The sequence below is a fragment of the Aphelocoma coerulescens genome, chromosome 1 (genome assembly GCF_041296385.1).
Source record: "Aphelocoma coerulescens isolate FSJ_1873_10779 chromosome 1, UR_Acoe_1.0, whole genome shotgun sequence".
NCBI classification, from domain to species: domain Eukaryota; kingdom Metazoa; phylum Chordata; class Aves; order Passeriformes; family Corvidae; genus Aphelocoma; species Aphelocoma coerulescens.
In genome coordinates, this window is record NC_091013.1 from 90,720,131 (window position 1) to 90,747,198 (window position 27,068).

A 27,068-nucleotide genomic window follows, 5' to 3' on the forward strand; every position below is an offset into this window, starting at 1 on the left:
TAAAAGAATATGATAGTATACACCAGATACTTGACCCCAAGTGTCCTCTCTAGCAGACTTTCTGCTCACATTATCTGTAGCAATGTCTGTGCTTTGCCTTTTCCTCCAGAGCAACTCAATATTCCTACCCCACTACCCCATGGTCAGGATTAGGCCCTGCACTTAGGACCTAAGGCACAAGTCTCTGTCACTTGAGCTAGAGAAATCTCTACTACAGGTGCAAAGGAGGAGCAGGCAGGGGACAACAGCTGAGGGGGGACATGGAAGGAAGCTGTGGTCCTGTAGATGTGCTGCCCGGGGCTTGAGTTGGCCATCTGCCATCAAAATCAGCCCCTGTCCCATTACTGATTTATATAATACATTGGTTTACACAGTATATATTGATATTGGGTTGATATATCTGGTTGGGCTACTCACCTTGCAAATCAGCATTAAAAAAAAATAGATCTTGAGTTAATGAGAGGTCTGTCATCTGCTGCTCAGTTCAGGGTATCCCAATGCAAAGCCCAAATTTTAAAGGGCAGATCCAGCCCAGAAAGCCATCAAATGACAGCAGCAGCAGGAGACTAATTGAGTCCTAAAGACAATCTGGAAAAACAGCTGTGTGTGTAGGCCTGCCGTGCACACTAACAGCATCCAGAGGTCATCAGTAATGCAGTGGGTCTTCACTGGAGCCCAGAAACCCAAACTGGATCAGGTCAGTCTCTCTTGGCTGGAGGGGTTTATGCCCTTCAGTCTCTTTTGGCTATCTTGCAATGCAGCATAAACCCCCTCTGGCTGACCTGCCACTGCTCGCTGTTACCAAGCAGGCTTACAAGCTCACTGCCCCACAGACCAGCATTGCTACATTTTGGCATTTTCAGACTTTTTTCTACCTTCAGAATTTGTCATGGTGGGTTCCCAAACCACATTAAAAAGAAATACAACTGACCAGAGGTCCTCCCAGAACCAACTTAGCGCCGTGGGAAGGGCTGCAGACGGGACATGCATGGGATATCTTCATCCTTAGGGCCTCGCTGGGTCTGTCTTCCTCCCCATGCCTGTCCCCATTGCCTCCCCAGGCTGGTGGCATGGCTCACAGCAGGCAAGACATGGCTATGCTGAAGCAAAAGGACACTTCTCCGAGCTGTCGGCAGCTGCTCATCTCTGCATTAGCTTAGGTACATTAAGGCATGAAGACCAAGTGCATAGGAAGCAGCGAGACCCTCCAGGCGCCTCCAAATCAGCCCCTGAGACCTTTTCCATTGAAATGTTTCTCAAATCCTCCTCTGAGATGCTCACCGTCATTGGGGTGAGGAAGACGAGCCTCTGGCTTCAGGTTGGCCCCGTGGACACTGCCCATCTGGTTTAAGCCATTGGCTAAAAGACGAGTCCATGGAAGGAGCCGGATCCGCCCCCACCCGCTGCTGGGCTGCAGCCCCCAGACGAGCTGTCATCATCCTTGTCCCTGTCCAAGTCTCTCCACCAGAGTGGGGATTTCGGCAAGGCAGAAATATAGGCAGCTCTGTTCCTCGCTTCTTTTTCCTGCTCCTGGGAAAAGGAAGGGGGAAAAATAGCACAAGGATATCAGCAGATAAAGAACTCAGGTGGGGGGATGCTCCCACCATCCCTGAGGAGCCAGGAGCCTGTAAGGTTCCCCCTGGGAGTTTCCTTCAAATTAAACTAGGGTGTGAAGACCATGTGCTCTAGAGCTCAGCAGGAGGGATGCAGCAAAGCATTGCAGCTCTCCAGGATCAAACCCAGCCTTCCCATGTCACCTATGGGAGAGGAGGGACCCCTCAAATCCCCCCACATGCAGCTCATATCATATGAGACACTGCTGTTTGGAAAGGGTTGAACCATATCAGTTGAATGCAATCTGTTCTAGTTTGTATTCCCAGCTCACCCATCTGACCAGGGAAGCTGTGGATGTCCCACTCCTGGAAGTGTTCAAGGCCAGGTTGGATGGGGCTTGGAGCAACCAGGTCTAGTGGAAAGGGTCCCTGCCCATGGCAGAGGGGCCATAACTGGATGGTCTGTAAGTCCCTTCCAACCCAAACCATTCTATGATTCTATGATGAGAAGAAGGAAAAAAAAAAGACCTGGCTTGCAATGGCTCAGGTAAATGTCAGAGGTGGTAGGAAGGAGCAGCTAGTTACCAGTGAGTGAAGGTGGGAAGGAGAGGAAAGGGTAGAATGTAAGGAACAAGTTTTTTACAACGAAGGTGGTGAGGCACTGGCACAGATTTCCCAGAGAGGTAGTAGATGCTTCATCCCTGGAACACTCAAGGTCAGGCTGGATGGGGCTCTGAGCATCTGATCTAGTTGAAGATGTCCCTTCTCATCCTTCAGGGGAGGTGGACTAGATAGCCTTTAAAGGTCCCTTCCAATCCAAACTATTCCATTATCCTATCTTTCCCAGGCACTTCAAAGAAAATTTCAGGCTGAGCTTCCAGGAGCAGACAATAGCAAGTCAACCCCAAGCACAGCCACAAGGTGTCTTGTACCAATCTCAGCACCCAGTTTCATCAGGAAACTATAACCTGTTTATATCTGGGTGCTAAAAAGGAAAAGGGATTTGGCTTCAGAGAGTGGGTGGGTATCTGCAGGATTTTAACCACAGGACAGGATCCTACTACTGCCTGGATGGGTGGGAACGTGGCCCGTGAGTCAGACAGTCACAGGATTGCACCCTGCTGTGCACAGCAGCAGGAGTTACCTGCAAGAAGAGGATGTTGTCTTTGGAGATGGCTTCCATCAAGTCCTTGTGGAGAGAGGGTTCGCCATGCAGGCGGCCGGCCTCAGCCAGAGCCTCGTGCAGCAGGCAGCTCTGCCGGCCCGGCCGCTGCCGGTAGAAGAGGACGTAAGCTGTGTCTTTGGGGAAGAACGAGGTGACGTTGCTGACCGATTCGAAGGACGAGAAGGAAACTCTGGTGTCATTGAAGAGGTACCACTGGATTTCAAAGTCCAACTGTTTGTCAGAGGCTGGTTTTGGCACCCCATCGCGGGGCTGCCCGTCAGGGACAGTGTCGGTGCACTCCCTGGAGTAGCAGTAGTAGTGGCCACTCTCAGAGGAGATGCCTGAATGCACCACCACACTGCAGAGGTCATACACAACAGTCATGAAGCCACTCCCTGGGACAGCACCATCCTTCCCATGCTGGCAAACCTCCTCAGTTTCCTCTGGAGCAACAAGGATGGGTAGCTTGAGTACCACAGGGATGGAGACATTGTCCAAGATCTTCTTCCTCTTCATAGTCCGCGGGTCAAAGGAAAACCGCAGCAGTGTGAGGATGAGGTAGTGTGGACCCTCTGTCAGCTCTGCCACCTTCTCAGCATCCTGCAAGGATGCACATTTCTCACAGTGGTATTTATTCTCTGCTGTCAGTCTCTCTGGGGATAGAAAATAGTTGATTAAATCTGGCACGGATCTGGAGTCCTTGGGAGCACATGTCTGCTCCCCAAAAGTTGAGAGAGGGTCTTTGGCTGCATCCACCCCAACATCATTGCCACATACAGGATTTGCTGCTTCTCCTGGTTCCTGGAAACGTAATGTTTCCACCGACATCGGTGGGGCTGCATGGTCACTGGCCTTGGGGGCCTTCCTCCGGATCCAGGGGGAGCCCGTAAGCTGGCCTGCATTTTCAGGAGGCTCAATGAACTGTGGGCCAATTTCTTCCACTGGTAGAACAGTTGTGCTCCCACGCACATTTCTGTCCGATGGAGGAAAAGCCAGGGACAGGTCTGTGAAGGCTTCTTCTCGGGAGGAAACATTCAGACACTTCAAGCAGCGGATCTTTGTCATCATTTTACCCCCAAACATCTTCTCAATCAATGTCTTGTTTAAGTAATGATGCTCCACCGCCTGAGACATCAAGCTGGATTCCTTGAGTTTCTGGTAGATCCTTTTTCCAGTTTTTTCTTCTTCATGCAATCTTTGGCAGGGGAGAAAAAGGCTGCGTTATGCACCAATACAACATGAAGAGGTAGTTTCTAAAGTAGGGCTCTGTTCTTCACTGCAAGGGGTTAATCCCAGTTAACCTGCCTGTACCCAGGGGTCTGATGCTGTAGGAGAAAGGTGGGAAGGAGTCAGACAGGATTTGGGAACCTGAGTCTTCATGTGCCACTGACCCCACACTTCCAGAGGGATCACGGGGACACCAGAGATTTGATATTTCTAGGTAAAAGGCAAAAATCAACATTTTACAGAGGAGGCTGAGTGGCTTGTCAGGCAAATCTCTAAGGTTGGTACAATTTTAGATTAGCTATCAGGAAAAATTTCTTCACTGAAATGGTGAAGGGTAGTCAGGCATTGGAACAGACTGACCAAGGAAGTAGTAAAATCACCATTCCTAGAAGTGTTAAAAAACGTGTTAATGTGTCATTTAGGGTCATGATTTAGTGGTGGACTTGGCAGTGATGCCTTTTCCTGGTCTTAAAATCAGGAGTCATACATGGTTAGAAGGGGAAAAGGGATTTTACCTTGGTATTTATTTTAAGGATCCTTAGGTGCACACGTCCAGGTCATATGATCGAAATGCACCCCGCAACCTGCCCACCCCAAAAGATCTGGTATAACATTATAGGTTTTACTAATTAGCATATCTATCAAAGATTCCCCAGTGAGAGGCTCGAGTGAGCCCCTCTCCCCAAGGAGCCTTCCCCTGGATGGTTCTATCTCAGTTTACAGAATGTGTTCTGGAGGGGACCTTGGGGTCTGGGGAACACTGATCCCTAACTATGAAGCTTCTAAGATGTTTAGTCTCCTAGCTTGACAAACAAGTCCAAGAATGTAGGCAAAAAGCACTAGGAATACAGAAGTTGCAAAAAAGGTGTTACAGGGGTATAAAAGAAAAGGCAAAAAATCTTCATGGCATCAGCAGTGCTGGGTTAATGGTTGGACTCAATTATCCTAAGAGTCTTTTCCAACCTTAATGGCTATGTAATTCTATGAATTCCCTCTGTCTTCAGAGCAAAGGCAGAAATTTTCAAGTTGAAGTTCTGACCTTACCCCTAAAATTGTCCAAACAGGGTTTTATTAAGGAGCCCCAGACCAGTCTCACCATCTGTCACCCCAGCCCTCCACTCTCCCAACTCCTCTGAGCCTCAGCCACTTGCCCTGTCTGCATGTGGGTCAACATTAAACATTACACTGGGGTTTAGGGATGCCATTGTCACCAGGCTCCGAAATCACGGCATTCGTCACGTACCGGTCCAGCAAGTACTTGAGGTACTCTGAGCAGTCCTGCTGAGCTCCAGGGGTGAACCAGGGTGGCCAGGAGGCAGAGAGGAAGCTCTCAGGGGAGATGGCAGGTCGCTGGCAGCAACACAGAAGAAGTGCATTTAGTCCTAGGGATTTTTCCTCAATTCACACAGGGGGATGGAGAGGGGACAGGAGTGGTCTTTTGGCTGCTTCACTGGGAGCACAGTGTTCTGTGCCTGCTAAGCTCCCTTTTTTCCCCCTACAAAGGCTAACCCCAGTGCACAGGAAGACTTTCTTAGTTTGCTGCAAGCCAGGATGCTAAGGATGAATTTCAGACACTATTTTACGTATACTTCTATAAAATATCCACATGTTTATCGTTCAATTTTGCAATGGTTTATTGGCCTGATCCAGATAATTCTACTTAATTCAGTCTGAATTTAATTTGCCTCTCCATTTAATTTGATCAGGATCTCTCTCACCAAATCCTTTCATTTAAAAAAAAAAAAAAAAATCCACTAAACTCCCACCCAACATTCTGATCACTACAGGCAGGTAATCTGTGTTACCAGAAAATGTAATTGTCGTCATTAGGGAGCAGATGTCTAATTAACATGGAAAAAGACCCATCTTAAGCAAAAAAGTAACTTCAAGAACAACCCAAAAAAGAAAAACAACCAAAAGGAAATTAGCAGGAAACCATTAACCATCAGCTACACAACAAGCAAATATGCTTCTGTACTTGCTCATCAGGGAACACAGACACCCTAACCTGCCATCAAAACCTAGACTCTTCTATGACCAAATATTAAATTTAACAGGATGTATATATTTTCCCCCCAGGTCATCTGTAGTAACACAATACCACAATGCTACAAGCCAGTTCTGCCAATCAAGGCATGGGAAATGGAGAAGCCTGGATGACTTGCTACCCAGCAAGGGAAAATTCACTGGCTTTCCAAAATCTTGTCTTTCTAAGGACAGAAGGACACATTTTCAAGCGAGGAATTAGATATGACCTAGCTGTATCTCCAGGAGTCACTCCATTAAATTTCATGTTTGTCATGGAAATATTTACAATTAGTTAAAGGGTGTTATTTTTATTTTACTTTCCCTCACATACAGAGGATTCAAAGCATCTGGAATCTAAGGAGGTTTTATTATTATTCTTTTAACAAACTCACTTTTAAGGCAATTTTCATTGATTGCTAGTGTTTTTCTGGGGAGTAGTGGGACAAGAGAGCTGCTCCAGTCTTCTCCCTTGCTGCACAGCAAGAAACAAAACCTCTACTTCACACCAACAGGCTTCTCAGCTGACCACAGATGTAAACTATTACCTAATGGACTTCGTTGTCAAAACTATTAGTTATTACATCAGCCCAACCCAAGAAGACCACAAGTTAAAGACAGGCAGCCTGGCATGAACATAGCCCACTTTCATGGGTGATAGGAGTTTCCCTCCTCCTCTCCCAAAATTAGCCTCCTTCACATAAACAAAATTCGTCCCATTACAAAAACCCACCAAGATCCACAGCTCCTTATCAGCACGTTGGAGCCAGCAGGAAGCAACTTGGAGACGAGCCTTTCCGCAGCCGACAGTCCAAACAAATACCTAGAACATGAAATAATTACCTGACTGTGCTCCAAAAATGCAAAGAGCCACTGGAGCTTTGTCATCAGGGGCTGGGAGTTGCCCTCAGTTAAATTCAACACTGAATGCCGAAAGCTGTGAAAGAAAAGCAGAGATGCAATCTGGGAGATGAAAAATCAGAGTGGGACACGCAAGTGGGAGCAACCCCTGGAACAGTCTTGAATGGGAGCAAGGGAGCAAAAACTCACTCTGAAGCCATGAAAAGAGACTGTATGATGCTGTTCATGTAGCAGGTGTTTCCCAAGTTAATTAACCCAATCTTTCCCGTCTCTGATTTAGATGCCAGTCGTGGGTAGAAGCAGGCCAGCTCATTCTTCTGGGAGGTCCAAGCATTTTGTCCCAAGAGATGTTTAATCCGGTCCTCATTTGGAATTGGGAGAGCCTTGGAAAGAGAGATCTGTGTTACAAATCATTACCTGTCCTTGCAAAGGGAAGCTGAGGGGCAGGCACCGATCTCTTCTCTCTGGTGACCAGTGACAGGGCACAAGAAAACAGCACAAAGCTGTGTCAGAGGACGTGTAGGTTGGATATTAGGAAAAGTGTCCAGCACAGGGTGGCTGGACACTGGAACAGGTTTCCCAGGGAAGTTGTCATGGCACCAAGCCAAGAAGCATTTGGACAATGCTCTCAGGCACATGGTGTGATTCTTGGGGTTGTCCTGTGCAGGGTCAGGAGTTGAACTCGATGATCATTGTGGGTCCCTTCCAACTCAGAATATTCAATGAACTAATGACTGATCTTCTCCTATGAAGAATTAGTAATGGGCAACTGCAAAATTCCTCTGCTAGAAGCATTCACACAACTCATTTTACCTGCTCTTCACATGAACCTGCCTCCATTCATGGAAGAGTTTACCTGTTTGTTTTAGTCTTTAGAGGCATTTGAGAATAATGTTATAGCTAAAACCTACAGGCACCATCAGGACTTCTGCAGGCCCACCACTAGAGAAATATCTTCCCTCAACCTGCCTACACAGGGCTCAAACTCAGAATTTTAATCCCCTTTCTTCTACCACCATTTGAGATGCTGAGGCTAGGACATCCCTACCAGTGGGACAGTCCCTCTATTCCAGGCTACCAACAAAGATGCCATTTCCACATGGGAAGCAGTAAAATGACTGAGCAGGGCATGGCTTACTTTAACTGCTTCTAGGACTGGTTCATAGAGGTCTGGGAATCCTGAGAAGCGGAAGAACATGCAGTGGATGAGCTCAGCCAGCTGCTCCAGGGAGCTGGTTGCAGAATTGGAATCCTCCTTCTTCAAAGAGGCCACCAGCCTGGGGATGTGGGGGAGTAGCTGGAAAAGAAAAATTCACTGCAAAAATTACTCCAAATGATTCACAGAATTTTAATACATTTAAGGGAATGAAATTCACCTGCAGAGAGAAAAGAGTGAACAGGAGTTGACTTCAGTGCCATTCTAGACTTCATCCTTCACCCTTTGAACTCAACAGCAACTCTTCTGTTAATTTTGGCAACCTTAGAGGGTTTCACATTGCATGACACCTGCAGGTTTGTGCTGCTGCTTTGCTGAGCTGCAACTGCCATTCTTTAGTCTCCCCTAAATCCCACACCCACAGTGGGAAGAACATGTTGACTGCCAAGTGCAGGGATTCAAACCTGCAAGGTAGATGGGATTACCCTAAAAGAAATGCCTGCTGTGCTCTATGTTATTTTATACTGAATACACTGAATTGGAATTGGTATGGTCAGATGGGTGACAACATGCATATAAGCAGCACAGTCTTTATTGTGCTTTCATCTCAAAAACGTAAAAATGCAAAAGCAGATGCAAAGGCAAGCAATCCATTGCTCACGGGCACCCTCTGCTGACCCTGCAGCTGCACAGAGAATTAATAACTTACTTCCAACCCTGCAGATGTGCTAGAGTGACCCAGGCACTTACACAACCTTTTTCATATTTATATTTTAAGTTATTTTTAGCCCAGAATAATCCTGGTGTAAAGTATCAGGACTCCAGTCCAGCCATTTCCTGGTCCCCTCTTCCTCACTGGGTCTTCCTCTTCTCTTTTTCTTTCCCTTCAAAATGTTGGGGATTTTAACTATTTACTTTCCAACAGGGGAAGCAAATCAATTGCAGCACGTTTTTATACATCAGAATTTTGCCAAGCTGTGATGGGAACAATTCTCGAAACCCTTCCAAAGTGCAAGGGCAAATACAAAAAGACACGGTTTTGCCCTGTTGGTTTTTGGGTTTTCTAAATAAAGGAGGAAATTTATTCTTATGGGCTACAGATGGATACTTCAAGCCAAGAGCAACTAACAGCTTTTGGAGTGTTTCAATATTTGATGCCCAACTGAAGACAACACATTGGAATGACTATTTTTAGAAACCAAAGAGTTTCTCAAGAAATTCAGGTTCCTTTAAAGTATCTCAAGCTGAGGAATGAAAAGGCATCAGATGAAAATGTTGGCTAGCTTTGATTTTTCCAGCCTTATCTGTTTATTCTGTGAACTTTAGGTGAAAAGTCAAATGTAAGGGCTTTAATGAGAAAGTATAAAACCAAACATTAATAGGAGTAATTTTTCATCACTGCTTTTATCAGTTCAATGACTACAAGCATGCTTTTGCCTTCAGCCTCACTTTTTAAATTCAGCATTCCAGAGGCAGCACCAGCAGGAAGCAGAGCTGTGCCTTAGTGCCAACAGCAAAACAAATTACAAAATACCACTGTGGAAATGAAAAGTGGGTATTGAAATGCTGCCAAAAGCTGGTTTTGCTTTTAACAGAGAATTTGTGTAGTGAAGTATTTTGATCCAGTCTTCTGGTCTTGCTGCATTGATTCTGTACAAACCTTCCAAAGATGGCCCACCACTGAAAGAAATGGGTGCCACATGTTGGTTGCAATTTAAAGTCACATGTGGGATGGGGACCACTAAGTCCAACAGAGAGTGAGGCACCTGCTTAGGAAAAGCAAGGGCTGTTTAATAATGTATTCCCTGCCCTCCACAGTGAGGGCCCTCTGAGATGTTCTCAACACAAAGGCTCCACCTAACACACTCCAAAACCAGAGTGGCAACATCTGCCATGCCTTAGGTTCCCTCCTAACCCTGCTGCCCCACAGCAGGGTTACACTCAGGAAAATGCCCTCATCCAAGTGCCAGAGACAGCCTTACCAAGTGAAATGCCTCGTGGGAGTGCTGGAAGCTCAGCAGCATGTACTGCAGGACAGACAAAGCTCCCTCCCTCACGATGGGGTACAGCAACTTGGAGAAAACCTGGTGGAGGAGGAAAAAAAAATCAAATTAGAAGGCAGGATGGCACTGCAACCAGCAGGAGAAGCAAACAGCAGGAAACAGAGGCACTGAGCATCTACCATGGCTGCTGGTCTCTTCCTACTCCATGCTGGATGTTGAAGCAAGCAGCCTGTAACTAGGTCTGCAATCTGTCCAGAGCACTGGCTCGGGGCATCCTAAAAATATTGTGGGGGTTATACTCACACTTTCAGGCTTGTGTAATGCCTCTATGACAGTGCTGCATCTCCATATCTCCTCATGAAAAAGCCATGCAAGCACAGTAGAATGCTAGGTTTTCTAAAATGTGCCTCTTCTATTTTATTCAGGTATTTGGAACTTTATCACTAACCTTGCAGACAAACAGATAAAAAGGCTACGTAATGATATTTATTCTACTTTACAAAAAATACCTGTATACCCTCTAGTGCTCTCAGATTGTACTTCTGAGAGTTCCCAAAAATCACGTTATTTTATGGGCCGTGTTCCTTTCCTATGCATTAACAATGAAAGGAAAGATAAAGAAAAGCCAGAGATGCTTGGCTACTGTCCCACTGCTCAATGCACTTGAGGGATCACAAGGACAAATACAGTTATTGATAATGTTCCAATACTCATAATTATAGAATCACAGTATTGTTTACATTGGAAAATATCTCTAAAATCATTAAGCCCAACTGTTAACCCAGCACTGCCAAGCCCACCACTAAACCATGTCCGTAAGAACACAGTCTTAGTAACATCTGTGGTGACTTCTTCTGGCAGCTCAGCCAGGTGTTATCCCCATTATTCAAAGGAGGGAAGAGCAGGACCACAGCATGGAAAAAGTTTTTGAAAGAGTGACCAGTTTCAGTGCTTGATCACAGTTTTCAGAGAGAGCTACTACTCACTGCTGAAACAGGTGATGGCAACAGCAGCAGGGGGTTTATCTACACTAATAAAAGAACTAAGCCAGGGCACAGGCTTTAAAACTGACCTGTGACTGTGCAGACTGATAATATGCTCACTGATATGTATTTTCCCTCTGCCAGCCAGCAATGACCCAGGCACAGGCAAAGGAGAGCATCTCACATTCCCAAAAGCAAGTTTCACAACAGCTTCATAGTTTGGGAAGGAGAGTGTTAATTGGCTTGAAAATCCTTGGCTACTTTATTTCATAATCTTTAAGATATCAGTACCTCTGCAGACCACAACCTGAAGAATCCCAGGTTGTTCTAAGGAATATCATTCCTAGCTGCAAAACCAGTATCCCTTGGGACACCAAACTCTTTCTTCTCCATACATCTCAAGTCATATCTCATCCTTTGAAAGGCAAGGTGGTATTTCAGGAGCGAGATGGTATTTCTGTGGTTCACATTCACATTTAAAAGAGCCAACTGACCTTTTCTATTTTTGAAAGAGTGACTTCGATCAAGATGCTGAACTTTTTCACTGCAGCCAAACCCTTCAGCAGAGCAATGATCCACTTGTCTATGTTCTTTCCCAGGGGCCAGGACACCCAGTCAATCATCCTGAAATGAAACACACTCTTAAATAAATTTAATGCACATATTGTAAAAGCCAAGCTCTACTCTGTCTCAAACCTCCTCCAAACTGGTGTCCAGTCACTGGGATGAGACAGTCTCTTCATAAGGCATTTCACATGTTATTCAAAGCACAACAGAGCCTGAAGTGGAAATACCCCAATGTCATCATCATGCTGGGGTTCATCAGAGGATCAGACCCACATCCAAAGAGTAACGTGGGAATTTTTCCCACAAACTTCGGTCGAGTTCAAGTTTTTAACACTGGTGCAGTGCTCTATATACACTCACATGAGGGTGGGAGTGTGGTCTCTGCATTGTCACCATTAGAAAACAAATGACACTGGTTTGATCTCTGCATTGTCAGTGATAAGGAAAAAACCACTCAGACTCATATCTTTTAGTTCTCAGTGGGAAACATTGATTTCCAAAAACATATTAAAAAACTCAACCTGGAAACCCTAACAGAAACCAATTACTCCTGAATGTCACAGGTAAAAAATTTCATCTCCAGCCACTCAACCAGTGTGTTGTCAAGTTTCTGCAAGAAATAAGTGCTTTACAGAGTCTCTCATAAAACAATAACCTCAGACTAAGTGATGACACATTGCTTCTGTTTAAAATTAATGTTAAACAACTGGGAAGTAATTAAGACTTGGGATCTCCAGGTATCAAATTTTGCTGACCGTTTCAGTACCTTTGATTTGAAGACATCCCAGGCCTTCAGGCTATAACCTCAGCCCAGTTACCTTACCCAGTTAGTTCCTTTTGCTTATCCATTTGTATCTCATGCAAAATATAAGAAGGGAAGACAGATAACTAACCACCACAAGGCAAAGAGCAGGAATTAATGAACTGGAAAAATGAAAGTCTAGCCAGTAAAAAAACCTTGACAAGCAGAATATGTTGGGATGCTGAAAAATAATAAGTCAAGCCAAGCTGGATGATAAAGCAAATGCCAGAGAAGCTTCCACAGACATTTGCACCAGAGGAGAACAAGGAGAACTGTGCAATCACTATATGTGGTGAATCTGATGGAGATTAAAGATATGATAGGGTTTCTAGATGTTACTTCCAAACTAAACACATGCATTGACTCCATATTCAGCAAGAGGAAGGAATTGATCAAAGGGTGACAAAAGGACGTAGGAAAAAGATTTGAGAACAAAAACTAGAGCAATGACAGCTGATACAAAAACAAAACACAAAGTGCTCATGGACTCCAAACAAGAGGAGTTGGTGATCTCCATCATGTAAAATTCAACTCTGGTTGGTTTCAATGACTAACTTTTCCATGGTGCTTTATGTGGGAAGGTGGTTCCTACAATGAAAACAGGCAGTGAGTGGGAAGAACGGATAGAGTGCCACAGAGGGTCATCACAGGTGCCAAATTCAGGTTTGTCAGGACATTGGAATTTCTAGTTAAAGGATCAGGAAGTAGATCTTATCTGATTGGCTCCCTGAAAGGAGGCTACAAACAACGTTCTTCAGGATCTAGTGATGTTAGCACAAATATCCTGAACAGGGCTGGGAAGTTTGTGAAGATGTACAGCTGTCAAGCATCATCAACACAAGAGGAAGATTGAGGAGTCACAAGGAAGACCCTGAGGATTAGAAATGTAGAACTGGAAGGAAATGTATTGTTTCAAAATGCATTCAAGGCACTAGAAATGGAGGCTACATTACAATAACTTATCTGCTTGAAGACAACCAGGCAGACACCAGATGACTGCAAGTTCCCAGTGACAGAGCAGCCATGGAAAAGACCAGCACCATGCTGTGGTGCAGAGGGAAAGGTGTTCTCTATAGCAAAACAATGACACCTCAGGCTGTGGTCAGGCTGCCATGATGAACATGGTGCATAAATACCACCATCTGTGCCCAAGACCAATGAACTGTGTTGAAGAAACCTGCTCAGGTGGTGAGAGGAATGAAGAACACTTTCTGCAAGAACAGCTTAAAATAACCTGGCTTGTTTAGCACAGCCATGAGAAAGCAAAGATGGGAAGGGACTGCTCTTCCTGCACATATTGAAGGAATAAACACCAGGGAGGCAAAAGATATTTCAGCTATTTCTGTTGGCATAAGATCAAATGAACTGTAAGATGGCCAGAAATACACACAGACTGGATGTTAGAAGAGAGATTCGACCCACTAAAGCAACCCAGTCAGTGGTGGAAGAGCTGTGAAAGAACAGCAGTGGGAGCACTGTCCTGCTTTGAGCAGCGGAGTTGAACATTCATGAAAGGGGTCTGTAATGTCAATGCTATAAAGCAGGGAGATGGATCCAAAGATTCAAAGGTCCTTTTTCTCCCTGTCTTCTTTAAACAGGCTTAAAATAACCTTATTTGCTTGAAGCTATATTTTGCCAGCACTGGTGGCTAAGTTACAGTGCTGCCCGTGTTGCTAGAGCAGGAAGAAATTACATTTTAAATTCATATTGCACTTTCCACATTGTAAGATCCACAAATATTTTAGTCGTGATGACCCTAATTTGACAATGGAGTCACTGATTTGGTATGCTAAACCTTTAGAAGCCCAGATCTCCAGAGGTAGCGAGTGCCTGCATAGCTGTGTGACATCAGATGCCTTCTGCATCTGGACCTGGGCTCTTTGGAACAGATACACCCTCAGGGAAAAAAAAAAAGTAAAACCCAAATCTGTGAGTACCTCTGATGTCACGGATGCATCATAATAGAGTTTATCTAAAAACAGACAGACTCTGTAAAAGAGATTGTGGTGTACACTTATGCCAGCAGGTGACAGCCTTGCTTTTTTTCTACCACTATTTGTCTTTACATGCTTGACCAGAAGCTCCATCCTAAGTCCAGTTTATTCCCCTGCTACTCCCAAACCCAAATTTCGGAAGAAGACACTTCTGCATGCAACCAGTTTGTCAGGGATACTAAGCTGAAAGATTCTTCAGTATGTCCATTTTCCTTTGATTTTCTAGGCATGGAGCACACACACCAAACGGCCAGTGGTCATGCTGGTTTTGGGGCACCCATCTGCCATAAACATGCTGCCAAAACTTCAACATTTCTCCTAAGTGATCTTAATTACGTTTTGCAGGCTCTGACTAATTATTTACTCATCCTCCTACGTGACAAAGAACGTTTTAAGGAATGATGCAATTGATTTGGCAACCTCTATATTTAGATACTGGCACTCTTAGAAGATTCATCATCTGGAGCTTGCAGCAGCACGTGTCCAGAAGGAGAAAAAGATGGAGAAGAGGGTTAGGAACTGAACTGATTACTTAATATTTTGTCTTGGGTTGCTCTGGACTCTGGGAAAATCATGACCTTCCCCAGCAAGCCAAAGAGAAGTAGCCCCTTTCTGCATACATAAAATTCCCATCAGGAATAACATGTTTCTGTCATGTAACCTTATTGGGAGGGACATGCAAATCCTGTAACAAGAAAAGGAAAAAAGATGCTTCCAGTAAGATCAAGTCACAGCAGCTCCCTTGTGTTAAGTGCACACACCACTGCATGTGAATATCATCTATTTAAATGGAGACCTCTAAGGAAAGCATGGGTTAAAGATAGAATCATGGAATGATTTAGGCTGGAAAATACCCTTAAGATCATTGAAGATACCCCTAAGTAAGTGCAGAACAAGGCACAGTAGCACCGAAAAGCTGTAGGACTTGGACATAAGGGTGCAAAGAAGATCTGGTGATGCCAAAGAAGACACTGGTGCTGCAAAGACCAGGTCTGGCATGCCCAACCCACTACTCTTCATCATGCTTTGACAAGGTCTCCACTGACTCTGTCTGTCCAGCTGCAGCACACCCACTGGACAAAGGCCAAGGTGGGACCTAGAAACAGTTGGGCATACCTCCCCCACATAAGTCTTTAGCTGTGACTGGTGGCTTAAGATGATGTCCTTCTGAAGGGAGACAGAGATCATAATGAAATAGTGAAAAGGAGATTTTTGGGAAGAAAAAGTCCTCAACAGCTTCAGGGAAAAAAAAAATCAAACCTCTTCAAGACAGCCTGCATTGGACATCCCATAATACTATTTATTTCTAAGAAAATAAACTAAATTAAACCAAACAAATATAATAAGTCACAATCATAGCAACAACCACTCTTTATTCTAGTTCTCTAGGACCTCAGGGCTAGAAGAAATGATACAGAAGTTTTCTTTTCCCCTACCCTCTCCTCACCAGGCAGCACCAGCCAAGCTGCTTGGGACAAAACCACACAGAGCATTTCTCCAAACTGAGTTATGACACTCACTAATGCAGCCTCTCCTACCTGCCAATGGCCATCATCATTTGCACATCAGTGATGCTGTCATCATTGGTTAGGTTTCTTATGACACCATCCATGAGCTCCAGAGGGACAAACTGAACCACGCTGGCCAAGGCATTGGATGGCGCTTCCTGCTCCTCTGCAAGACATGGATGAGCCCCAGCAATGAAGATGTTAGTCAACAAGAAAACCAGGCACACAAGGTCATTTCTTGTCCTAAAAACCAAATAATTTCTGCCCACAGGATTAGAATCATAAAATTGTTTCGATTCCAGCCCTTAACCCAGCACTGCCACTAAACCACATCCCCCAAGTGCTGCATCCACACATCATGGAGTGGATACTGAGCTGCTGCCAATGAGCAGTGTAGAGTCCACCACTGGCTGTGTTAGGAGGATAATTCCCCAAATCCCAGTGCTGCACATAATGAAGCTGGATCTTAGCAGATGGCTGTTCCCTGAAGCCATACATAGCCCCAAGAGAGGAAGAGATCACAGGCATGGCAACATGTTTGGCCCAACTCAGGTACCGAATTTCCTCTGCTTGCTCTCTTTTTACTCAGTACTGCATATAATTGCAAAAGGATGCCACTGCAATTTTGCTTGCCTCCAAATGGGCCTCCTTCCAAAGGATGAGGCTGTCATACTGAAAAACCCATCTCCTGTGGGCTTAAGAATAGCTAAAGCAGGAGCTCACTAGCCTTTCATGGCACTGGTGCCTCCAAAAACTGTCTGAAACCCTCCACAATAACCTAAAGGCTGCAGATGTTGGATAAATATAGTCTGTCTCACTTTAAGATGCAACTACCCTCCAGACAGTCAGTAGGGCTCCATACCTCTAGGTCAGTGAGAAATAACTGCTTAGCTTTATCCCTAGTCTCTGGTAGGGAGCAGGCTGTGGGGCACCACCAAGTCAGCTGTAAGAGAGTGGCATTTCTAAAAGCTCTCAACTTCCACTCTAAGCTGCAGGTAAGATGCTTTCCCTTAAGCCTAGCTGATGCTGGAAAGTGCTGAACACACAAACTTGTGCTGCAAATGTTTCAATCCTGTTAACAGCTCCTGCCTGCAGACTCTCTGTGGTTTCAGGGGCATATTGTTTTCCCAGCTCAGAGCCCTGGTAACTTTTAGAGATGCTTGTCTATTATATTTCATCTGTGGCTACATTTCTGTAGTGGATTAAAACCCTGCAAGATAACAAACTAATTGAGTTTGACTTCATCAGAGCCAACATTTACATACCCAGCCTTTTTTTATTATTATTTTTAAATTACCTGTTGAAGAAATGATAGTGAACAGTTCTTTCAACGAGGGCAGGATGGCTGAGGTCTGAGTCCTCCAGATCCTCTGCAGGAGACCACTCACTTTGTTCACCTGCTCCAAAAACTCCATGATCTCCTCTTCCCCCTCGGAGACGCACTGGAACTGCCCGATGCAGCGGATCAGCTGCTGACAGAACAAGAGCTGGTGTTTTCCCGTGGGAATGCACTGAGGATGCTGGGTTAAGAGTTTGCTGATCTTCGCACACTGCTTGGGGCTGGGTCTCTCACAGACTTTCCGGAGCACCTCGATCCTCAGTAAGCTGAAGATGCTGTTTGCTGAGGGGCTTTCCAGGACAAACTGCAGTCCTAACTGGATATAATCAAGTACATAATGGCTTCTCTTCCCCAGAGGTCCATAGCCTTCTTGGAGGAGACTCAGCAGGAAGCGGACGTTGAAGAACTCCTCAAATTCCTCTGGGTGATAGTGGCCATAGACCTCCAAAACCTCTTTCCCAATCTCTCTTTTATACTTGGTGTCCCCAGTGAGATAAAGCTTGGTGGACAGCTCCAGCATGGACCAGCACTGCTCACTGTCCATGGGCTGCTTCGCCGCCTCGATGACACGCCTCACAAGCCCTTGCTTCACATTGTTGGGGTAAGAGGACATCACCACAGCTTCTAGTATCTTATCCATCTCTGCTCACTGCTCCTAAAAGAGAGGGACAGAGCAGCACGTTAGTTCAAGGTGGGTCTGCTGAGCCTTCAAGCCCAGGTTGGGGCAAGGGAGGTCAAAAAAGCAGAGCTATCTGGAACCACTCTGAAGAAGATAATTCTTGTGGCCTTTTCATGTAGCATTCAGAAAAGTTTCCACTCTGGTGATGTTTGACTGAGACTAAAGCCCCCAAACTGAATGAACACACAAAGATACAGAACTTCTTCCAATTAATCACACATTTGAGCATTTTTGTCCTGCAAACAACCAACTCCAGACCCACAGATGGGACAAGTGGGGAATTAAGGGAGCCAAGGTCTTACACTGGTGTCTGCTGGATCAGGTGTCCTCAAGAGGAAAAGATGGTCCTGATGATTGTCTTCACATTCAGGGAAGGAGAGAAAAACCCTGGGAAGCAGAGCTGGATTGCAGCCTCTCTGTGCAATGGCAGGGGTGTTTGTTCAACATTTACACTGTGCTGTCAGCCACTCCATCTGAGTGGTGCAGTCTTGGCTGCTCCCCAGGGTCCTGCCGCATTTGTATGCGGGACCAGAGTGAGCAGGGAGAGAAACTGCAGAGTCAGGCAAAGTTTCCCATTTGTCACAGCCTGAATTCACCAGCAATAAAGCATTAGAGAAGAGTTTTTTAAAAAAACAAGGAATTCCCCCAAAAAAAAGCTCAGAATAACATTTATAACCAGGTGTTGGATGCACTACTGCACAAAAAAAACCCCAACAGAACCCAAACCATTATAGAGTGATAAAATTAGACAGTCAGGATTTCTTATAATATATTACAGGGACTGTAAAGGCTCATCCACAGCAGGTCCCCCCAGAGCAATGTGCTGCACAAATACACACTTGGAGAAGGTCTCTTCCTGCCTATAGCCTGAAATGAGCCACGCTCGTGTATCTGACCAGAATAATAATCACCACCTTTCTGTTCCTGAGCTCCCTAATCTGTGAAAGGAGAACAACACGTACCAGTTCCTAGCGGGGTTGGTTGAAAGATCCTTCATTAGCACTTGGGAAGCATTTGAAGCTTTTCAAGTGGACAGGGTTATATAAATGAAGAATATACATGCAGGTGACATGTACTCCAAGTATGGTTTTCACAGATGACATCCAGAAGAGACCTCAGCAGATGCCATCCAAGGACCATACTATCCCTGGAGTAAGCCTGTATCTGAGCCAGAGAGTATCTTTTCTCCTGGTAGACAGCTGCTTGAGGGTGGAGAAGTAAAACCCATGCCAGACACAAACATCAAGCTCTGACTCACAGCTGCTTGGTTGGGAACCCTTCCCACTTCACCAAACATCACCTCTTCCCATCATTGCTTCCCCACAATCTCACAGGATGAAAAAAACCATTATTGACAAGTATATAAATACATATATAGCCACCTCCAATCCAGCGACGGCTGCAGGCTACATTGCAATGGCTCTCTAGGAACCCCCTTGCCCTTTCTGGCCCCTGCCTGCTGACTCACACATTCCTCTGCTCATGTGCTGGATTTATTTTTCCCCATCAAGCATTACTGCTGCCTTCCCTGCAACAAGCTATGGCAGAGCTAATGCTCTCCATCACACTGTTTTCCCAGGATAGAATACATAAGCAGGACTCTTGAGGGGCCAGTCTGCATTGCACCAGTGGCAAATGAGGACAAGATAAGAGGAGAAGACAAAATCCCACAGATAATGTCTTTTCACCTCAAACAGAAAGTACCATGGTGTCAGCAAAGGCTAAAAGTCAACCTGGAGAGCAGATGGGGCTGGCAGACAGTCCAAAATCAGAAGCATTTGTCCTTGCTGTAGCTCAGTGGTCACCTTGGCCATACACAAACTGGCACACACCTGCAATCAGGCTGGTACCCCTTTCCCCTCCTCTCTGCAGCTTCCCAGCCTGGGCCCAGACACCCTGTTCATCCAGCAGATAGATAAGGGATGAGGAGGAGATAGGAGGATCTACAGTGCTCACTGGTTATGTCTCACCATTATTTCCCTGGAGCAATCCATGCTGAGCCTGGCACAGTGTTTTGGAAACACCACACAGGCAGGACAGTCAAAAAATGACTAGAGTTCTTTTAGACCTAACCCCTGGTGTATTTGGTGTCGGGTGCTCTCACTGTCCCTCTCAGGGGTGATGGCTGCCCACTACTGTACCACTATGACTGTGCTTTTAGCTACTTTAGCCTTGTCAAACTTCACCCAAATTTTTGATGCAAAGAGTCTAATTTCATCTGAATTTTGAGATAAACTTGCAGCTCCTTCAAGGGTGTGGTTCTTCCTCAGGCTGATCACAGAAAGGGACATGAGGATGGGCTTCCCCAGTGTTGCTGCCTGGAGTGCAACTAGGTCTCCTCTGACACAGCGTAGTAAGACAAGGCTGAAACAAACTCCCTCCACAGTCAATAGGCAACAAGCCCCAAAGGACCATCTTCCTCAGCAGGAAACATCATAATGACTTATATTGACATTAGGACCTTGAAGACGCACAGGGGGAACCACCTGAGTTGACCTTGTGGTGAAGGGTCCATGCTCTCCTCACCAAAGAAGGGCTTTACAGGATAAGGCTGAGCTTTAGGTAATACAGTCCCACCTGCACTCCTCCAACCACCCTGGTGACATCAAGAAGGGACAAACAAGCCCATGGTCTCAGGGTAGACCAAACTGCTCCCGGGGTGTGGGCCAGACAAGGCCAGGATGGAGGATGCTAGCCAGGGTATATATTACAATCTTAGAACAACATTAAAGCAACATTCAAGCGGCTTTGTAATATGCAATAACAAATATTATAGTCTTAAAACTACACTAAAAAGCATTCTACACTAAAAGATCATTCACATGTCAAAGACTAAGAATTAAGATGGTTAATTCAAGACAAGCACAGCTCCAGATGCTTTCAGAGCAATATTAGTTAAAGTATCTAATATTAACTTTTTTCCCCCCAGGACCTCCCCGGAGAGTGAACCAGGGTTTTCAGTGGAGGAGTAAAGTGATTTGGAGTGTTGTCTGTAAGATCACTGTCTCATTTGTTGTAGAAATTGGAAGTGTGTCATAAATAACCCAGGGAACTGCATGAGAGGGAAGGACAGTTCATTGTCGGGCAGCTGAATGCTGCCTTGGAGATCTGGTCCCTGGTTCTCCTCTGTTTAATACTAAAATAAAGAGACTAACTATCAGACAATCAGGCTTCTATAATGAGTGTCCCTGAAGTAGTCCCTTTCTGCACTTCTTCCTTACCAGCATTAACAACACACTGAAGAGCTGGGAGGATTGGCTCATTCCTGCTTGTGAACAGAACCGAGTTCCTGGAGCACACAAGGATGAAGTAGAAGGTCAAAGAGTTAATTATTAAACTGAAGAGTCACATTGAGGTTCCCATCTGTTTTGTAGCTCACATAAAACAGAGAGTACACAACATGAGCTTTGCAGGGACAAAGAAAAAATCCCATGAAATGGCAAAACTGTTCTGCTACCCCAGTGAATGACTGGCAGGAACAAACCAGGCAAAATCACAGAAATGAGGAGAAAAAGAACCTTGGGAGGTCTCTAGCCCAAACCCTGCACACAGCTGAAATCAATCCCAGCTGCTCAGGGCTTTATCCATTAAGTTCTAGAAAATATCCCAGGGTGGAAATCATACAGCACCCCTGGGCAACCTGCTCCTGTTCTAATTAGCTCATAATGGGAAGTTTTTCCCTATTTCCAATTGGAAGCCTTTGTTTCAATTTATGTCTGGTTTTCTTCTTCATTCTCCTGCCTTGTACTCCTGTAAAAAGCCTGGATTCATCTCCTGAAGAACCTCCTTGTAGGCACTGGGGGTCTGCTATCAGTCAGTCCCCAGCCTTCAGCAGTTCAAGGGGTTAGTCCATCCCAGCTGAGTCCATCCCAAGTGTCCATCCCAAAATACTTCACATTTGTCCTTGCTGAATTCCATGAGGTTCATGTCAGCCACAGCATGTCCTGGCCATCCTATATGGCAGCCCTGTCCCCAAGCATATTGACTATTCCTCAACTCTGGCATTATTCATAAACTTGATGAAGTGAATTTCATCTCCTCCTCCAGATCATTCATAAAAAAATTAAAAAGGAAATGTCCTAGGATAGTTCCAGCCTGTTTCCTACCCAATTAACAGTCCACACATCTGTCTTTGATACAAGGATGGTGTGGGGCATCATCTCAAAAGCCTTACTGACGTCAAAGATGCCTGCTGACCACAAAATGGGTCCTTGCAAGGACAGACACCCAACCATGTTCTAGAAACCAGAGAGGGAAAAGGAATTTAAGCAAAGAGCAGCATTGGTCAGCTTAGTGTCACTCTCTAAACTGAGTAAACTGAAAAAAAAGCCCCAAAACCCAACATTGGGATGAAAAATCACCTTTGGCTTTGCTTGGGTCTAGTCTTCATACTCTGTACTGTTCAGAGCTGTACTTATAGTTCTCTTCTGCCTATTCTTTCTCTTTAATTAGGATTCATTTCAATTGAAATCTATCCAATTATTTCTAAATCAATTCATTCCTTTATCCTTGCCAGCAGCAGATTTCCAGTAAAGGTTCCCTAGTACTTTTTGCAGAATGCAGTACCAGTTCCCACAGCCCAGGTCTTAACAAATCTCTGAAAACATAGATGCAAAATCTACCTTACCTTTAGGAAATCTTAGTAATAAATTCAGCACATTTCCTACAATGGCATCATAGAGACTTTGATAAATACCACTAAAGAGGGAAAAATAATTCCCACCATCCAAACATCAAGTGATACATAAAGTGATTTGCTTCTTACTTACAAAGAAGAAAAATATCTACTTCCCTGAACTCCCTGGAGGTCTGGAAGTACAGAAATGAGACTCACCTTTTATTGTCCTTAACTCCTGCTGAAATGGTTTCTTTTATGTCAGCCAAGATATTACTGCTATTCCTGCTGCATCCTCCAGGCAGCCAGGCAATTAGGGCTCAATCCTGCAGCATGCTGAGCTGCTGCAGGATAAAAGGGAGCTCACATAATGCCTTGCTAGAGCACAAAAAATACTCTGTTCTCTAATATTTCTACAAAATTTGCCATGACTTGGTATACAGCTTCTTACAAGGACCAGCCCTGTTGTCACCTCTCTAGGTCTGTTTTCCAGAAACTTCAATGTAATTGTGTCCTAATGACTTTTTTTGCAGGGAGCAAATATCCAATGAATTCATAGGCAAAGAGGATTTGTTTTGGTTCAAAGTACATCACTGTTCATCCAGCTAAGAAGGGCAAACCACAGCCTGAACATCATTACCACATCTAAGAAACACCCACGTTGTTGTAGCAATGTGAAAACTGAGGCACATCGAGACCACAGAATCATAGAATGGTTGGAAGGGACCTTAAAAACTATCTAAATCAAAGCATTTGCTCAAGGAGATGGAATAGGTTATGACAGAGCCAGCAGCCAAACCTCTCCAGACCTGCAAATATATTAACGGTGATGCTCCACCGTACTTCGCTTTCAGCTGCTGTCTGAGTTGAACCCCATAAAGTGCAGTGCACCAGGTTAATTTTTCTGAGATCTGAGCAGCAATTCAGAGCTTATAACTGCAGAAAATTCCCGTTAAATAGCCCTTTAGAAAGAGAAATGAGACTCTAGCCATTTGCAGTGATAACAGGGAAAAATTGCCAGCACAGAAGCCTGGCTGAATTTTTTGCATATGATTATAAACTGTCTTTCTAAATTCACCTCTTTTCAAGGAGATCATATATTCCTTGCTTCCTGTCCCAGACTGCTTTCCAGTGGCAGATTGCACTCGTGTTGTGTGTCTCCTACTCACTAGAGTTAATTACTTTTGGATGACGAGGCTCTTCATGCTTTTCTTTCCTTGGAATCAGAGCCGCCCTTTAGTACAGCAGCAATGGAGACTGCCCTTTGCCACAGGCAGTAGCAGATTTGGGGCAGGAGCTTGTCCCTATGCTCTGCAGGACCTTCCACCCTGCTCAGTAGCTTTCTGTTCTCTCCAGAGAGTAAAGGTTTATGTAAGGCATTGTCACCCAACTGGACTGCGGGCATTTTGCATGCCTTTGCTGTACATCAGGAACTCTACCTTGGGAACAATGATTTCTCTCCTGTGGCCACACTCTTTTAGAGGTCTCAAAAAAGTAACCAACCAGAAGATATCTACTTGTAAACAGCTTAAATTTATCGTATAGGAGCCCCTAACTTGTTTAAAATTTGTTGATGGTTTAGATCCACAGACCACTGTGGACCCTTTTCCTTTTTTCTGCAGTACCACATATTTCATTGCTCTTTTTTCCTCTAAAACATCATAAATATGTTTGACCACGTCATACAATTCTATCAGCCCTCTGCAAGTGACAACAGTGCTGGCCAGGCTGCCCTACCTCAACCTATCTATCTTACCTACCCTACCCTGCTCTCTTATTCCTCCAGTGCTTCTTCTTTGACCCTTTTGGTGCACACAGACCCCCCCAGTTTCTCCTCTTGCTCTGTTTTTTGCTCTGTTTTGTTAGGCACTCAGTCATCAAATGAAAAAAAGGCTTTGGCTGGATGTCAAAATGATCAGTGCACTACCAAATAAAGCCTAAGGCTCTAGCATTTTATCCTCTCTTTCTCCAGTCTCCTCCTCCTAGCTTCCATTCCTCTCCTCCAGTCAACAGCCACATACACACATCTCTACTACCTACCGGTATCCTTGTCTAATAAAGCATCTCAAAACCATCACTAGCGTGTTATCAGCCATCCTGGTACAGATACAGAAGGTAAGACACAAGGAATTAAGTTCCTCTCTCCCATTGCCTTGAAAACCAGTAGCAGAGAAAAGCACACGAGACAAGGTTTGCTCTAACCACCAGACTAGCAGTGACAAACCACTGGCTCTGTGGCTAAGCCCAACACCAACCCCAGACAAAAATAACCCACCCCAGCTGCTTTTGATTTCTCTGAATTTATTCGGCATTGGATGCCCAAAAGCTCTGTCCTGCTTGCAATAGGTAAGTTTTTCCTCCTCACATCCTCCAGTTGAAGATATCTTCCTTTTCTTTCCCCAAAAGACCTCTGCTTTCCTGCTTAGCTAGAGCTCTCAGCCTGGGCTGTGACACACTACTTCCATGAGGCTTTATAGTGAGAGTGCCCAGCTCCTGCACTGACCTTCAGGCCAACGTCCTTTCTATCATTGTCCCGGGAGACTGTAAATACATCTACTCCGGAAAGCTGGTTGTTTTCCTGAAGGTATTTATAGCATTAAAATCACTCTTCTTTCTTCAGGTTTCTGTCTGCTTTTGTCTCTGTATAGAAATTAAAACCCTGGATATAAACCAAGGAAAAACCACGTCCTGTTCACCAAAGCATACCAGACTGAGGGCGGATACTGCCAACACTGCCTGGGATTCATCAGACACTGCTTCACTGTTTGGAGACACAGAGATCTCCAATCTTTGGTGGTGCCTTCAGGAAAGGAAAAATGGGGTATGATGCCCATTTGAGACCTCAGTTTCCCTCCAGCCCCCAATATATTTGGCTTTGCATCAGCCAATTCAGAAAGCAGGAAGGCAAAGTGAAACCGTGGCAAGCTTTATGGACTCCATCACAAAGGTGCCCAAGGCATTTTGAGACCCCTCCTCAGGTGAAAGCTCAGCTGCATCCTTTCAGACTAGGTAGGGCATGCAGTTGAAATTTCCCTGCCACCAGATGCAGCACGGCATAGTTGAGCTCCCAAAGTGCTGTGAAAACCTCATAGCAGTGCAAATATTCCAACATCTGCTCTTATTCTTCAGTAACACCTGCAAAGTCCAAGCCAGGGCAGATCTAAACTGAAAGTGGATTGGATCTCAGCTAATCTGAATTTGACCCTCACTTCTGGACTCTTTTGGCTCCCTAAGGGATGGGAACATCCCTTGGTGTCTCTCCCTAGGTCAGCTTCCCTGGGGAAAACCTGAATCTGTCTTGGCCTGTTTCTTATAACAAGATGCTGCCTTGTAAGCAGGTTTGCAAAGCCCTGCAGGCACTGGGGGAATGCACACACCCCCACTTTCCAATGTTGCTCCTGTATTTCTCCCTCCAAGCATTCACCTATAGCCTGATTCCCAAAAAGCCAAATGCTTGAGCACCCCTCCTCCACCATTCCATTCTGCATCTTGACCACAGAGCATCCCTCTCACCAAGCATCTCTCTGGGAATCCCAAAACCTGGGCCTTTCTCCCAAACTCCTCCCTACAAGCATCCCTTTCTTGAGCATCCTTCCTGCATCTCGACCTTTTGAGCAGTTCTTACTCCAACCATCTCTCCTGCATACCTCCCTCCAAGCCCTCTGCTACATTCCAACCCCAAAGCATCCCTCCCTCCCAAGCATTCCTACCCTTACCCTGAGTAGGGTAGTACTCTATCCTGACCCTCAAGCAGCCCTTACTTTCAGCTCCTTCCTGCATCCCGACCCCTGAACAACCTCCTGTATCCTGACTGCCAAGCATTCTTGCCTTTGAGCATCCCTCCTGCACCACTTTCCACAAGCATCCTTCCTGCAGCACTCCCCTTGAGCAGCCTATCTGCATCCCTCATTCCATGCATCCCTTTCCCTGACTACCCTTCCTGCATCTCTTCCCCTGAGCACCCTTCCTATACCCTTCTTGCTGAGTATCCCTCCTGAGTCCTTCACCCCGAGCATTCAACACCCCAAGCACCCCTCCTGTTCCTCTTACCCTGAGCACTTCTCCTGCATCACTCACCCTGAGTATCCCTCCAGGACTCCTTTTCCCGACTACTCCTCCTGCACCCGTTCCCCTGAGCACCCCTCCTACACCCTTCATCCCGAGTATACCTCCTGAATCTCACACCCCAAGCACACCTCCCGTAACTCTCACCGGAGTATCCCTCCTGCATCCCTCACCCCGAGAGTTCCTCCCGCATTGCTCACGCCGAGCATCCCTCACGCACCTCTTTCCCCGACTACTCCTCCTGCATCCCTTCCCCTGAGCATCCCTCCTACATCCCGAGCCCAGACATCGGCTCCTGCACCACTTCCCCAGCATTCCACCCCCCCCTCCTTCCGATCACTCCAACCCCTGGCCGCTCCGCTCCTGCACCCCTTTCCTTTACCCCCGCCCCGCGTTACCTCCGGCCGGGGCCGGGATGCGGCGTGGCCGGCTGCGAGCCGCAGCCCCGGGGCAGCGCTGGGCAGGGCCGAGGGCGGCGGCGAAACTACATCTCCCAGCGGGCCGGGCCGAGCCGTGCCGGGAGCGC

The 27,068-nt window shown here is 45.6% G+C and overlaps 1 protein-coding gene across 1 annotated transcript; it reads right to left on the minus strand.

Annotated features, from left to right (window-relative positions):
- On the minus strand, nt 1-27,009 carry USP35 (ubiquitin specific peptidase 35). Its single transcript, XM_069031060.1, has 11 exons — nt 26,941-27,009; nt 17,142-17,838; nt 15,875-16,010; nt 11,468-11,597; nt 9,970-10,071; nt 7,970-8,128; nt 7,021-7,214; nt 6,814-6,907; nt 5,189-5,295; nt 2,698-3,913; nt 1-1,530 (listed from the first exon to the last, which is right to left on the minus strand). The coding sequence occupies exons 2-11, from the start codon at nt 17,821-17,823 to the stop codon at nt 1,360-1,362; spliced, it is 2,991 nt and encodes a 996-aa protein (XP_068887161.1). The 5' UTR covers nt 17,824-17,838; nt 26,941-27,009; the 3' UTR covers nt 1-1,359.
- Nucleotides 27,010-27,068: the final 59 nt, after the last annotated feature.